Source organism: Equus asinus, chromosome 19 (assembly GCF_041296235.1).
Source record: "Equus asinus isolate D_3611 breed Donkey chromosome 19, EquAss-T2T_v2, whole genome shotgun sequence".
Classification (NCBI taxonomy): Eukaryota; Metazoa; Chordata; class Mammalia; order Perissodactyla; family Equidae; genus Equus; species Equus asinus.
Genome location: NC_091808.1, coordinates 25,677,369 through 25,693,196, shown reverse-complemented (window position 1 = coordinate 25,693,196; position 15,828 = coordinate 25,677,369). Strand labels below are relative to the sequence as shown.

At 36.0% G+C, this 15,828-nt stretch overlaps 1 protein-coding gene across 8 annotated transcripts in view; it reads right to left on the bottom strand.

Annotated features, from left to right (window-relative positions):
* The window catches only part of ERBB4 (erb-b2 receptor tyrosine kinase 4), a 1,100,930-nt gene that overhangs the window by 502,825 nt on the left and 582,277 nt on the right, over nt 1-15,828 (bottom strand). For all 8 annotated transcript variants that reach the window (XM_070489795.1, XM_070489798.1, XM_014851360.3 and 5 more), the window contains one exon: nt 11,113-11,299. In XM_070489795.1, the coding sequence (XP_070345896.1) occupies nt 11,113-11,299 (187 nt within the window). The remainder of the gene's footprint in view (nt 1-11,112; nt 11,300-15,828) is intronic.

Sequence of the window (15,828 nt, the reverse complement as noted above, 5' to 3'; positions counted from 1 at the left end):
TTGGGGAGAAAAAGGAAAAAATAAAATCTTTAAAAAAAAAAAAAAAGACCTAATTAAAGTTTGAAGTCCCTTTATTTCATGTAGATTGAAAATAAAAAATGTTCTCTCTTATATTACGATGTACAGCTGAAATTTATATAATGTTATAAACCAATGCTACCACAAAAAATAAAAAAAACAAAAATACCAAAAAAAAGTTCTTTCTGATATCAGCCTTTTTCAACATTATTGATACTACAAAATCAAACTCTAATTTGCATCACAGAGTAAATGAAATTGAGTAAACTGAATAGTCTTAGAAGGAAGAAAAAGGTTATGGATGAATATTTTCCTTCACTTTTTCTTGTAAATATTCCTCAAAATTTTTATGGTTATTATGATTCAATAACCAAAACAATTTGACTCAGTGTACAATAGTACTATAGCTAGAAGATAGAAAATATATTGCACAAAGTGGGTCATAAAGTATTAAGGAGGGAGGGAAAATAAACAGCTAGAGTAATGAGGAAAAGCATTGTATTGAACTTCCAGGTAGGCTGACAACGATACAAGTGAAAAGGCACTCTTTTCTCTCTGACATCCTATAATAATCCTGAGACCTAGCTGACATGTATCACTAAGAGAGCAAAATTTAAGGGAAATTCCTAAAATAAGTGATGTTTTTTCTTTTTACCTTTGAACTATGTTTTCATCTCTTTCACCAACAGAGTGAATAAGTCAGCAAAATCTCAGGAAAAGAAAAACAATAATTCAAATTTCCTTTTTTTTTTTCTGCTTGAGGAAGATTAGCCCTGAGCTAACATCTGTGCCAATCTTCCTCCAGGTTATATGTAAGTCGCCGGCTTGAGAACCCAGGCCACTGAAGTGGAACACAGCGAAATTAACCACTGTACCACTTGCTACATCAAAAGGTGTTGAGCCATGCAAATCCTCACGTATCTATTCCCTGGTAGATATAGATAAATGGAAAATTCTATTCATCATTTATGAAATATTGGCCATTTCTACTGCAACTTCTTTCATATATTTCCACAGTAAACAGTTTCACCATTACAATAGCAGTTATTCTGCTATAATTCTAGGAAAATAATGAGAGGTTTGTTGTACCTCATTCTCTTTACATATTACTATATTTTATCAATTCTAAAATGTATATATTTTCATATTTAATATCTACAAACTCTTGATTCATGGCACAATCCTTTACAGTTACATTTGGCTTTCATTTCTCTTTTCAATGTGGTCTACAAAGAACAATCAAAAAGTTTCTTAAAATTGATGTTGACTTAGATTTAATGAACTATGGTACATATCTATTTGAGAAAACATATAGAAGGGTTTCTTTTGTGCCGTATTTCTTATTAAATAAATGTTATGTTATGAAAAGAAACTTTCCACATGGCCTGGGGAATTCTAAAGATATGGGCAGTGTCTATGCCAGAAATAACTCTCAACAGATTTTCAATATAGTTTCTCTGCTGTAATAATAATAATGACAATCTCCTATTCCTTACTTCTCTCTTTGAAGTCATTTAAGAAACAGAGTTTGGGACCTATTTATAAGTAGATACTTATACTGTGGGAACTGCGGGTAAGAGTAAAAATCTCGTTTTCAAAAAGTCACATTTCTTTCAAACAGAAAACCAAAGTCATAACTAGCAGCTTAAAGCATGTTAAAAACCAATGCATGCCATCCAGAACCAGCTGACTCAAATATAAAATATTCTTAGATCTTAAATCACAAATGACATATTTAAATTTTATAATTTGATTATATAATCCTAACTCGCTTTCAATGATTCTAAAAATATATTGTTTCTTTTGTTTATCAAAAGCATATTTCTCAAATAACAATGAATAACATTTATTTCAGGGACTGCATTTGATACTATATATGTAATTTATAATTCAACTTTAACAACCATCTTACAAACTGAGGGTTCTCATTACATTCATTTGAAGGTGAGGAAACCAAGGCTGGATAAGTTGAATAACTTGCCTAGAGCAGGATTTGAACGGAGGGAGTCTGGATCCAAGGCCTGTGCTCTGATTCTCCATGCTATTCTGCTCATAAATATCCTTATCTACTGTGTTGGGATCGGTAAAATATGTTGTCCCTTTAATGCTGCTCCATCTAATACAACGACCACTAATCACACGTAGCTATTTAAATTTAAATTAATTAAAATTAGATAAAATTGAAAATGCGTTTTCTCACACTAGCCACATCTCAAGTTCTCAGTAGCCGCATTTGGCTACTCATCACTCAACTGTGCAGCACAGACTATTTCCATCATCCCAGAAAGTTCTATTGGACAGTGTTGCTTCACAGGGCAAAACAGATGAAAATGGAGACTCTGGACCATAAAAGCATCATCATCATCAGCAGCAGCAGCAGCAGCATCATGATCAAGGAAAATACTTTCCCAATGCTTTCCCACTGCAGCTGGTAAGTAAATATTTATCAGAAATATTTACTGAGAGAAGATAGGTATGTAAAGATAACTTGGAATAGCTCATATCTCAGCACAATGTCTTGAATATACAAGAGGAACAAAACAAAGCTAAGAAATATTTGAATTGATATCACTTTTCAAAAGAATCCTGAATTTTTACCAGTAAAATTGAGTCTATTAATAAATATTTGTGAGTTATGGCTAAGAGTTCAGTGGGCTTGGTTTTTAAAAAGCCATAGTTGAAAGGCAGTAGCTATAAAATTAGTCAGTAGATCTGATACTTTTAAATCAAATCCAGTATTTACAACATTGTCATTCTATGTGTTTACTTGTGTTTTATTACCATTTCCTATGCATACATCCATGATATATTCAAGTGTTATACAATTAAAATCAGAAACATCCTTCTCAGAATACAACCTTAAGATCTTCTGCTTAAGTTTGGATTATGTTTACAGTCATTTTAATACTTCACTGACTATGGTCTCACTTGGAGAAATGTCCTAAACATTTCTTAGGAATGGCACAATACGAAGAGATTGGGAAATACATCTGGATTCTAGAACACGGTACATCTTATTAGCCACAAGATCTGAGGCCTGGTTTCCTTAAACGTAAAAATACAGTAAAGATATTTTCCAGGTTGCAATTCCAGACTTTTGTGTGAAACAAAGAAAAGGAAACTGAAATCATTTTATAAAGTATAAAATGCCATAACAATATAGGATATTGTAATTATCATGCCTTTGGTTAGCCAGCCCTGGTAGTCCAGTAGTTAAGATTCAGCGCTCTCCCCGCTGTAGCACTGGGTTTGTTTCCCCGTCAGGGAACCACACCACCTGTCTATCGGTTGCCATACTCTAGTGGCTGTGTGTTGCTGTGACGCTGAAAGCTATGCCACCAGTGTTTCAAATACCACCAGGGTCACCCATGATGGACAGGTTTCAGCGGAGCTTCCAGACTAAGGCAGACTAGAAAGAAGGATGTAGCCACCCAATCCAGAAATAATTGGCCATGAAAACCCTGAGAAGAGCAGCAGAGCATTGTCTGATAGAGCAACAAAGACCAGGCAGGGTTCCACTCTGCTGTCCACAGGGTTGCTAGGAGTCAAAATCAACTAGATGGCACTAAAAACAGAAACACGTTTGGTAAACATCAGAGGAGAGCAACATGCAGCCTAGTTTCTTACCTCTGACTGAGGGAGAGTTTTAGGGTCTGCCAAGCTTCGGGTCTCCTCCTCTAACTAAACTAGATGATATATTTATATATACTTTAAACTGCAAGGAGGCTTATCGAAACATCCATCTACTCTTCATTCCCTCTAAAACGCAGATTCAGGTTATCCTCAGATATTATTCACACAGCTTCTGTCACCGACTCATTGTCCCGAGGAACTCAAGGGAAGTTTCAGAAGCATTTAACTGTTTCTCCAAATTGTATTCTTTTTCTTTTTTATGTTAAGAGATGCAATCACCAACCACCCTGAACAGACTAAGCCCCACCTCAAGAGCCGTGACTGCGCAGATGAGCCAAGAGATGACCTAAACTCGCCCTTTACTTAACGCACAAGGCATGCGGAAGCATGTTTTCCAACTGAGCCTGCACACGCAAATACCCACTGCTCCCTTTTGAATATTCATTCCCCATCCAAAATAAAAGGCCCTTGCTGTTCCATGCTCAGGGAAAGCCACAACTTTGGAAATGATTCTGCGTGGTCTCCTATTTGCTGCAAATAAACTCTACTTTGTGTGACAACTCCTTCTGGTGGAGATTCTGATTTAACTCACCAGGAAGTGAACCCGCTTTGGTTTGGTAACACTTCCAGTCCTCTGGTTTGATTCCAGCAGATCAGAATGTGCAATGATCCAATGATTTCATCCTCACATTACTTGTGACTGAGCATGGATGCAAAGAACTTGCCGTTTCTTTACAGTTGAGTGTCCATAGGCCCCACAAAGCTAATGTCCTAGGGTGAGGGTGAGAATTCATATTTTAATATCTTCCATCAGAGAGAAATCACGGACTCATGGTGATAACAAATTATTTTCTCTTATTGCATTTGGAACCCTGAGGAGCAAACTTTCTCCTCCATTTCCTAAATGACTTAAGCAAATAAGCATTCTTTCTCAATAAATGAGCTCTAATAAGGAAGTTTGTGGACCTTATATGTTTTCTTTCCTTAAAATATATATTCTTTCTCTTTTAGGGAAGGGAACATACAGATCTAGTGTATCTTAGGGACAAGAAAGAACAATGACATAAGTTTAAAGTCCCAAGTAGGGAATTTTCCTGAGAGACTCCTATAAGGTTATGTTTCCCCCAGTTTTTTCTTAAGATTGCTATAGGGATTAAACAGAATGTAGTTGAGGGAGTGGGACCTCTTCAGGATCCCTTTATGTCCCTTCAGGACATAAATCAAAGGGGTTGCTTTTTATGGTCTGAGCAGATTATCTTACCAATTATGACTACAAATACATTAGCTAGAGGAGAAGGGATGGTTTTATTTCCTGGAAATTTTACCCTCCCATTTCTTATTTTTCCATGAACAGACTCCTTTCTGATCAGTGGCACAGAAGGAGGAGAAATTCCCATTTTACCTTCATTCAGTTCCACAAATTCACCCATCAGTTCCCTAAAACCAATGATAAGTTCCAGAAATTTGGTGAAATGGTGAATATAACTATCTGACCCCATATTTATAACATTTCCTTTCAAATATATGTTTCTGGTTTACCTGTATACATAAATATTTCATTGTGATTTTCCTTCTTCTAGTTAATATACATTGACATGACAAGCAAACAATCTTCTTTAAGAACATTGACTAGAGTATCATTTCTAGAAATTGTGGAACTGATATAAAAATTGATGCCTTCATAAGAATGTGCCACTCTTCACTGATTCCATCTGACTCATAGAATTTTCACTATAGGATAGTTTTGATCAAATCATTTTCCAGATAATTTATCCCTAAGCTAGGAAGATTCTTGGCATCATTTCTTTTTTCCTCCAGATATCACAATATGCTGGGTAGTTCTTCTAATGTGAATATTTGTAGTGCCTTTGCCAAACATTGTATTTAACAGCAATCCCTGAACTAGGCTGGATGAACCCACTCAAACATTACTAAGACCTTTCACAGAGCAACTGAAGAATGCTTAGCAACTCTAGCGTCAGAAAAAGAACTCAGAATGAATATGTCTCTTGTCTAGGTCAAGACAAATGTCAGGGCCAATGAAGGGTGAAACATGATAACAGAGATTTGAAATGAAGGGCCAGGGCAACAGGTGCTTGGCATGAGATGCTGAAAGATGTGCAGAAGTGTTGTGAAGTACTAGATACCCCATCATATTGAAAGCAGACAAAGAACAGCCTCAGGCTTCTCACTGCCAGAGAAATAGATCTCATACGTCAACTAGTTTCAAAGCAGTATCAGAGGAGATGCTGAAATTTGGAGCACATTTTGTCTAAGCAAGTCACGTTTCAAAGCCCCAGTGAAATAACAGGCACCTATTCGAATATGCAGAAACAGGTTCAGCAGTTTTGTCAGTGTGTTGACAAAAAAAAAAAAAAGCTAAATACGAAACAAGACAGAGAGAGAGCTAAGGTTTCCTAAGCATCCTCGAGGTGACAGGTGCTGTGACTGAAAAGCTCCCTATTTTGTTTCTTTAATGCCTGTAACAACACCGTGTGGTGAAATTTTCTTCTAGATTTTAAAGATGAAGAATCGAAGTCTCAGAGAGACACTCAGACTGCAGGTGGTGATCTGATATTTGAATGGAAATTTTTTTTTTTATTTCACATCCGCGCTCTTTGACATACGTTGAGTCAGTTATAGGTAGCCTGACCATTTCAATATTCGGTTATTTCTTTGACCATTACTGAATAATGCTGAAGAAGTTTGAGAAGTTTAAGGTGCTGTGTCACTTCAATGTACCATTTTAATTAATAGCCTATGTGTATTTGAAGGCAGACATTCAGATGTGATGTTCAGATGCTACACTGTTCAAATGTTGCATCACTCAGATGTTGTAGTGCCTGCACTAAACATTTTATTTTGTTTTTAGTCTACCAGAATTCAGTAAACTTAATATATCCTTCACACTTTTTGAAGGCTCCCCAAAATAACTTCAGTATTTCCCTTGTTTAAAATTTTCGTTTGTCCATATCTCAAATAACAATCCAAGTGAGATGATCCGATATACAGTTAACCAAGCAATTAGACTCTCCATAAAATATTAAATAAAGGCACTAATACTGAAATGCGTTGGTCTGAAAAGAAGTAGGGTATTTGGCTACTTTTTGGAAAACATAAATTATATATTCGTATCATCCAAAATTTCACCTACTTAAAAGAAATATTCTCATAATTCTTAAAAAGAAAATTCACATATTTAAGGTGAAATTTGATATGATAAATGCACATATGCATGTATTAAATTTGTACCTAGGTTATCATCATTATAAATAATATATGACCAGCTTAGGTCTTTCTCAAACTTAGGTCTTTCTCAAAGATTTCTTCATATCTACAGTATAACATGGGTGAAATTATGTAATATTATCCATCACTACTAACAAATGAGGTAATTTTATAAATTATAGAGGGGAGAAAATAATAGTGGTTTTTATGCCCCATATAATGAAACAAAATTTAGTTTTGGTCAGATGACTAAATAAGTAGAAGCTCATAGACTTAAGATTGCAAGTATATTAAATGTTGGTTTGAATTTTGAATAGGAATGTTTGATTAAGAGAGACCTGATAAAAAAAACCCAGCAGAGCATCATCACTGGGAGTGATTAATAAGAACAACCACAAACAAGTGAGCTTAATAGAGGCAGTGGTGTAGTTCTCTCCCATTACGTCCTCTTCTGACGGACTAATGTCATTCCCGATGGCCTTGAGATAATTATATGCCTGAAGGAACATACTGATGGAAATATAGTCTCTCCCTTGACCAGAAAAGGATGATCCAGTGTGATAGGGCAACTAAAGGTTGCCAAGACAAGTTCCTCACTCCCTTTTAGATTGTGTGGCATATCCTTAGCCTAGGGACCTGCCTCTTCTCCATGCTACTCCCCCTCATCCATAATGGACTGGGGAAATGAGAGTGGCAGCAGTAAAACAAGTTTTTCTGTTTAACCAGAAAATATGTTAAAGTGTGTTTCTTGTCTTTGGACACAACCACAATGAGAGCATCTAAGTAAGATTTGTGGTAATGTCTGTAGTCCAAGGACTAGCTTTTGGTGAGCATCAAGCTGATTAATAAGAATGTGTAAGATAGCAGTTAATTTATATATATACCCAACCATTAACCCTTACATATGACAGTCCTCTTGTTAACCAAACATGCCTTTTACCCAAAGTTTGCAGGAGGCAAACGTACTGCTATAAAGGCATAATAGTCCAATGTCAACACGCCGAAAAAGATTTCAAGAGAAACACACAAATTCCATGGGCTACAGATATTACTACAGATCTTACTTAAATACTTTCATTTTGGTTGTACCGCAAGATGAGACACAAGCATTTTTTCTGGCTAAACAGAAAAACTTGCTTGAGATATATATACACATACCAAAAAGCCTTGAAATCTTAATCTCAAAATTCTTTGTTACAACACTCTGCATACTTCTCATTCCCCACAGCTGGTATTTACTTATCTTGTTTAAAGTGCTTAAAAATAAAATTTCCTTAAAAGTAAATTCATCATGAATTATCATTGTCTTTGTAATGGCTTACCATTATGTGAAGTTGGTATGAGGCAGAATGATGATACAGAAGAAAGTTTATTCCCAGCATCTCCCTCATCTCTAAGCCTTTTTATACTCACATGTTTCTCTTCATCTTAAACCAAACTGAGGCTGTATTTCGCGTCTTTCAATAAAAAATATATCTGTTCTCTGTTCTACTCCTTCCATTCTCTCCAGGAGATGATAAATGAATGAAAATTATTTGGATCAAGTAAGTGTGAAGAGGTTAACTAGATATCGTGCTACCATTTCTTGGTAACACATTTTTGATTAATTAGAACAGTACTTCTCAAATTTTAGTGATCATCAGAATCACTGGAGGGATCCTTAAAACACACACTGCTGGTCCCCACCCCCAGAGTTTGTCATCTTTTAGGTCTCAGTTGAGGCCCAAGAATCTGCATTTCTAACAAATACCTAGGTGGTGCTGATGCTGCTGGTCCTTTAAGAACTGAGTTAACAATCTAATCTACTATGGTAGTTAGGCAGCGAGGTATTTCCCCTCATATTACACAGGTAAATCTATAACTAGGGCCAGTCCTATAGCTCTTCACTTAATATAACATTAAATTTTTGAACATTTTTTATCAGCTTGCTTCTTACAGCACATGAACAACATAAAACAAATATCCTTCCAAAACACAAAAATTGTCTTATCTGAAGTGAATTGCAATGTTTGCTTGTTACATTAAGCAGGTTATCTAGAATATTTAGTTCTTTAAGATATTGCTATAAAGCAAATTTTATCCCAAAGTCCTCTTTATATGAACAGTTATGTGTCTCCTGTCCTTCCTTATCTATTCTTACACACAAACACAATCATGTTTATTGTGTAAACTCTGATTTTAAAATTTAAGTTACACTATTGATCCAATTACCTAAAGTCAGATCAATGAATCTAGATTGTGTCATAGAATAATGCTGGCATGTAATTCTCAACCACCTAATAAATATATTAAAATATCTGGAAAATTTCCAAATTGTCTAAATGTTTCATTTGTTCTCTTACACTTTAATTCATATTCAAAAAAGAAATTAATAATAATTCTTGAACACATACATATTTTTTCTAAACAATCAATTCATTTTTTAAATCAGCTATTAATTATCCATTTCTACTAGTGCACAAGAAAATATCATAATGCTTTCTGGAAGAATAGAGAATAATATTTTGAAGTAATAGTGTTATATTTTGGTACGGCACAAGTTAAAGAACTGTTACTACAATAAGTAATACATGGTGTGAGATCCCTCAATAGATAAGGTATGTTTAAATATGGTATCATTTTGATTAAATAACTCTTTTTTAAAGTGTTAGTAATACTGATGTTAAATGCAGAAATAAATAAGAGAACTCTTTAAACACATTTTATGTACGGGAAGATTCTTCAAATAGCACATATTATGCAATAATAACATATTTCAAGTATTATAAAGGTTTGAAAAGAATTTTAATCATTTTTCTTTAAGATAATCAGGAAAAAATCGTGAAGAAAACACAATGTTTCCTATGCAAGTTTTAAATAGATTATGTTTAGACTGCTAATTTCAATCATTCAATTTTTCTCTATCCATTCCATTTCCAAAATTCTTCCTCCTATCATTATTTCCATGCAAGTAGCAATTTAGTCAAACATCCTGCTCTTCAGTCCAAAACTATCTTTGAAAGAAAAAAATAGTAAAAATGTTGATGAAGGAATCTATAAATTCTGAACAATTTGCATGTACCATTACGCCATCAGTTCTACAGCAATCATGCCCAAAATAAATAACATAGTCAGTATTCTTTCATTCATCCAAAATATCCCAATTTTAGTTCATATGTCTGATTGACTATGAAACTAGTTATAACTTAAAATTATATATTTAGTTTCCACTGTAAATAAAGGAAACAATTAATTTTAATAACCTGGCAATATTAATCTTATTTTTACTTAACATTTTAGGGCAGTACCTCTAAAGTATTTCATTTTTCAGTATCAAGAAACATTATCATTGTGTGGACTCACACGTAAAATCACTACCTATTTTGATGCAAAATATAGAGATCATATTAATTTAGATTAAATTAATAGCTTAAACTCCTTTACCTCACTGTGAGATGATAATTAATTGCTAATTAGCAGATTTTGATAATAGGAACTCATGACAAAATTCATGATTAGAAACTTTGCACCAAGAAGTCTCAACAACAGCCTTTCTGAACCATAGACAACATGAGCTGAGGAGGTATGGGCGAGATTGCAAGGACCAGCTTAAGAAACAAATTCCTACAAAGTGCTTTTTGTAGCAAGATGGTAACTTCAGGTTATCAATGACCTACCTCCCATCTTAGGAGGATAAAATCGCTGACGATATTAAAGCCTTCTGAGAAAGAATTACTGATCACATTTAGTGAGTTACTGAATAAGAGAAATCAAAACTGGAGTAATAATGTAGATACGTTTTCCAAAAATAAAGGATTGTGCAAAAACTAGATTAGTGGAACTAGATATAATAGCTTGTGTATTTACTGAGCTCTAACGAGAGTGAAAATTGAAGTGTTATTGCAGAGATTTGATGATATGGTCCACTGATCACCTGAGACCGCCAAACCTAACATTCTTAAACCTGCTTCATATCTCAGTTCTCAGTCACTGAGCATTTCCTTAGAGTGTACTCCTGTTCAGCTGAGATACAGTGTTACCGTATCCTTCAGACTGCACTTACGATAACTGTAAAGAAAGCATGGGCATCATAGGCCATCATTTCTCATAAGATAAATACATAGTAGATTTTTAAACACTTTAGTGTTTCTCAATGTAACACGTACTGCAGTAACTATACACACGTGTTTGCATGTGTCTATCGCATTATATTGATAATGAGAGTACGTTTGCTATTTTCGATATTTTCCTTACCTGTCAAGTTCTTCAATCCAAGTTCCTGAAGTCCAAAGTTTCCATCTTTTCTGTAGTTTAAAAATATTGCCAAGGCGTATCGATCCTCATAAAGTTTTGTCCCACGAATAATGCGTAAGTTCTCCAGAGGCAGGTAACGAAACTGGTTAAGAGCCACTAACACGTAGCCTGTGACTTCTCGAATAGACTGAAAAAACACAAACAGTTGCCTATGTTAAAAAATTAAGGATTGTCAGTATGTTTATTTAGTCACTTAGATAAAAATGAGCTAATTCTCATTTTCAGCTTTTAATTTAATACACTAATTTCCACATTGTATTGTAAAGAATTGCCTTGATATACAGAGATCACAAAGGATTAGAATCTCATGTGAAGTATGAGTTGTGCTTTTTAAAAAAGTCACAAATGTGCTTATGGTAAAATAATGGATTTTGTTTTATAGGGCAATTTTCATACCTGAGATTTCAATATAATTAAAGGAATAAAGATCTAATTCATTGACAGTCTACAATGAGGTAAGAACACATAACCATCAATGAAAGCTTATATTTAAAAAGCAAATTGGTAAGTTTATCACAAATAAAACAAAGCCACATGAATTTGTAGACTGTTAGACAGATTTCAAATTGCTGTACTATTATTTAATGTTTTATTTATTAAATAGTTACCTTACTCATCTCTGGGGAACACATATATAAACAACACATATTAAAGACTGATTATGGTACCTAATTTGATTACAATCCAATATTTATTTTTACTCTCTATTGTTTAAATGTAGTTGTCTATAATATGAGTTTTACTTAAAGATTTGTGAGACATTTTAAAGTAAAAAAAGTCACAAAAAAGTTTTAGTTTCATCTAAAGTTGTAGTTTTTCAGTAAAATGAACAAGATCATAATGAAAATTATAAACATATGTGTTTAAATTTTTAAAAACTATAGTGCAAAAATGCTACAATATTTGGTAGTATTTTAATGTCATTTTCATGTTATTTTCGATGTCCTAATTTCAGACGTCTCAGTGCTCAGTCTTTGGTACTCTCTTCTCTGTTCACTCTTATTCTTTGCTAATCTTGTCCAGTTTCAAGGTTGATGCTCTCCAAACTTTTACCTCCAAACTCTGCCCTAACCTGCAGACTCAAATCCCCCTGCCCACTCTACATCTTCTCTTGGGTGCCTAAAGGCTTCTCAGATACACCTATCCAAAACTGAGCACCTACCTTCCTTCCCCCATCCCTCCAACAGCCTTTCTCATCTCAGATGAGGTCAATCCATCCTTCCTGTTATTCAGGCCAAAGTCTTGGGATCATTCTTGACTCCTAGCTCCCACACCAAATGCAATCCATCCTATTTGTTCTACCTTCAAAATGATCAGGAATTCAGCCACTTCTATGTCATCCACTGCTATCATCTGAGCCACCATCATTCCTCATCAGGATTACTGTAATAGATCTCCCGGTTTCCACTCTTGGTCCCTTATGGTGTATTCTCAGTTCAGGCTGGCTCTGATCTTTTTAAAACATAAATCAAATCATGACACTTTAATTCTTAAAACCCTAAAACATCTCCCAAGTCACTCAGAGTAATAGACAAAGTCCTTTCAACAGTGAGTCAGAATGAGCATCTGCACCATCCAGCGCGGCCAGCACTAACCCTGGTGGCCGCCGAGCCGTTGAAGTGCGGCTAGTAGGAAGTGAGATGTGGCTGTAAGTGTAAATACACTTTGGGTTTCAAAGATTACATGCGCAAATGGTAACACTTTAGATAAACTGAGTTGTATAAAATACACTATTAATGTTAACTTTACCTGTTTCCTTTTACTCTTTTATTGTGGCCACATGAAAATTTAAAATTACATTTCTATGGCTGTCAGTAAATTTCTTTGGGACAGTGCTGCACTATATGATCGGGCCCTCAGTTCTTTTTGCGACATCTCTTTTTAACTCTCCACCTCACCCATTCTATTCCAGTGTCGCTGATCTCTTTGTAGTTCTTCTAACATGCCAAGTGTTGTCCTCCCTCAAGCTGCTCACTAAAGTCTAGGGGCCTGAGTTTCTGGCCCTCTTGTTATCCTCGTGGCTAATTTCCTCACTGCCTTCAAGTTTTTGCTCAAATCTCCCCTTCCGGGCAGAGGCCAACCCTGATCAACATGTCTAACACTGCTACCCTGCCATCTTGCCCTGCTCTAACTTTTATTGTCCCTACAGCACTTCTCACCTTCTAACGTACTGTATAGTTTATACATTCACTACGTTTGCTATTTATAGTCTATCGCTCGCTTTTCCAGAATATAAGCTCTACAAGGACAAGCACTTGGATTTGTTTGCTCATGTGTCCCGTGTGACCAGAACAGTGCTGGCATGTAGTAAGAAACCAACAAATATTGTTGAGCAAGAACTGATTCTTTTCTGGCCACACCCTCAGCATGAGGCAAAGTCTGTGGAGTCAAGAGAAGTGCCCACCTGGAGCCCGCACTCCTCTCGTCTAGACCAAGCTCCAAACCCCCGTGATCCCAGAGTTCCATTCCCAAATGGCCCCAAACCCTCACCCAGGGCCAGTGGTATCATCTTTCCCAGTTCTCTCTCCAGACAGCAGACTGTGCCACCAACGTGCGTACGCCTAGGAAGGATGGTCCTGGTACAGATGTTTCAGGGAGAGTGTATGAATCCTGGATGTGTGGGCTGGAGTGTCCACTCACTTATGTGCAAGGCCTCTCACAATGCTGGGCAGAGCTGGGAGGAGAGGCTGCGGGCTGGATGCTGCTTATCTCCCTCCCACCATGTTCCTGAGGAGCCCATTCTAGCATTTTACCTGGCCATCCAGGTCATTATAAAGATACATCTGTCAAAATAGGGGGCTAGAATGTATTTTATTTAATAGTATTTGTTTGATTTATAATAAATAATGAGACATAAAATATGTAGGCCTCCATTTACACTCTTGTCTCAGGTCCCCAACTGTGAGGGATGTACACGCTACCACTAATCACCTAGAGGAGTAGAATCCTAACAGAGCAAAGGTGGAGATGACGAGGCAAAGGACATATAAAACTCACGTCTGGCATCAGATCAGGAAACCTGAACCACTATGGGCATTGCTGAGACACTGAGCATTTTGGATTGAAGACATGAGTGCTAAAGGATTAGAAAGAGGGGTTAAAGGTCAGCAGTGGCATGCATTGTTTGTACACCACAATTTGTTTGAAATTATACCTGCCTGGAATAGTCTAGCCCTAGAGTCCTTAAAGTCCTCCTTTAACCACTGTTCCACTGGTGGAACTCTTATCCCTTTGAGTTCTTAGAAGAGAGACCAAAAACACTTTCTATCATCTCATCTAAAAAGTAAAATTCTATCATTCATTAGAAAATTAATGTATCCTTTAACTTGTATACAATAATTACCAAATGCTCTAGGTTACAATGATAAATGTTGGGGTAGAGGATGTTTTATCAATCTTTTCCCTAAAACATGTCATAATATCCATCATTCTTCCTAACAGATTCCCCTTAGCTCCAACTCTGCCTAGGAAGTAACTCTTCTTAACAAAAACTGAAAAGACCCATTGGCTTATCACGGGATGGAGGAACACATTAATGGGGTTATCAGAGAAAACACAGGTGATGCACATTCAGGTAAAAGAAGAGGTTTATGATCAAAGAATGTCAGTAGCAATTCTGCAGTGTTTATTAGAGGGACAAACTCTTTCTAGCTACTAATTGATAAAAATGTGCCACTTGACATGGCTTTTGGATCACTTATTGGGAGAGGTTGCAAATAACCTGCAGATGATAAGATCTCTAATATAAGAAGTGAGATAGGTAGGAGCCAAGAGCAAAGCTGAACACAGACAGCAAGAGCATCTACATGGAGAAGAGGAAGCTTCAAGTGCCCTTAGCTACAAGAGAGTGGGAAATATAACTAAGAAATCTTTGCATTCACATATTATTTAATGTATTTATATTTGAATTAATTGCATTATAAAATATAACTACTTCTTATTCTATATTATGCATTTGTAGGGGATCAGAAATTGCCACCCCAAAAGGTGTCTCTTTGGTTTGATTATTTTTAAGAACAAAAGATTCAGAAACTTTAACCTTCCCCCTAACCGCCTAAAAGAATTTGAGACAGAAAGCCTGTTCCAGAGGGAGCTGTTACCTTAAATAACTCTAATGGTAGACAGGGAGGCACCTACCTGGTAAGGTCCATTTAATACAAGTCCTCCCCACGCCTCTGTCTCTGTAAGCCATCGCAAACATTTATTTACCAAATATTTGCTTTTCCCTCTCCACGTGAATTCCCTCCTTCCCCTTTGAAATCCCAAACTACTATTCCCAACATTTTTCTTTGTCTTTATCTGAAGATGGTATCTAAGCTGGTGGCTTGAGCCATTTTGGTGAGTCACTCAGTTTTCCTGCGTTTCTCCCATGTATATACATTGTTAAATTTGTTTGATTTTTTCCTGTTACTCTGTCTCATGTCAATTGAATTCTTAGACCAGCCAGAGGAACCTAGAGGGTAGAGGAATAGTTCCTCCTCCTCTACACGTTAAATTATTCCTAGAAACACTTTTTTTAACGTCATAGAAGGTCAGATTAAAAGCAGCAGCTACTCCCTTGTTGAGATTCTGAGACTGGAGGGATGCACTGTTTTAACTGAGATTCTGGGGTCTAAAATGAGTCTCTTTCATTATCAATTCTCCTTTTTACTCTCT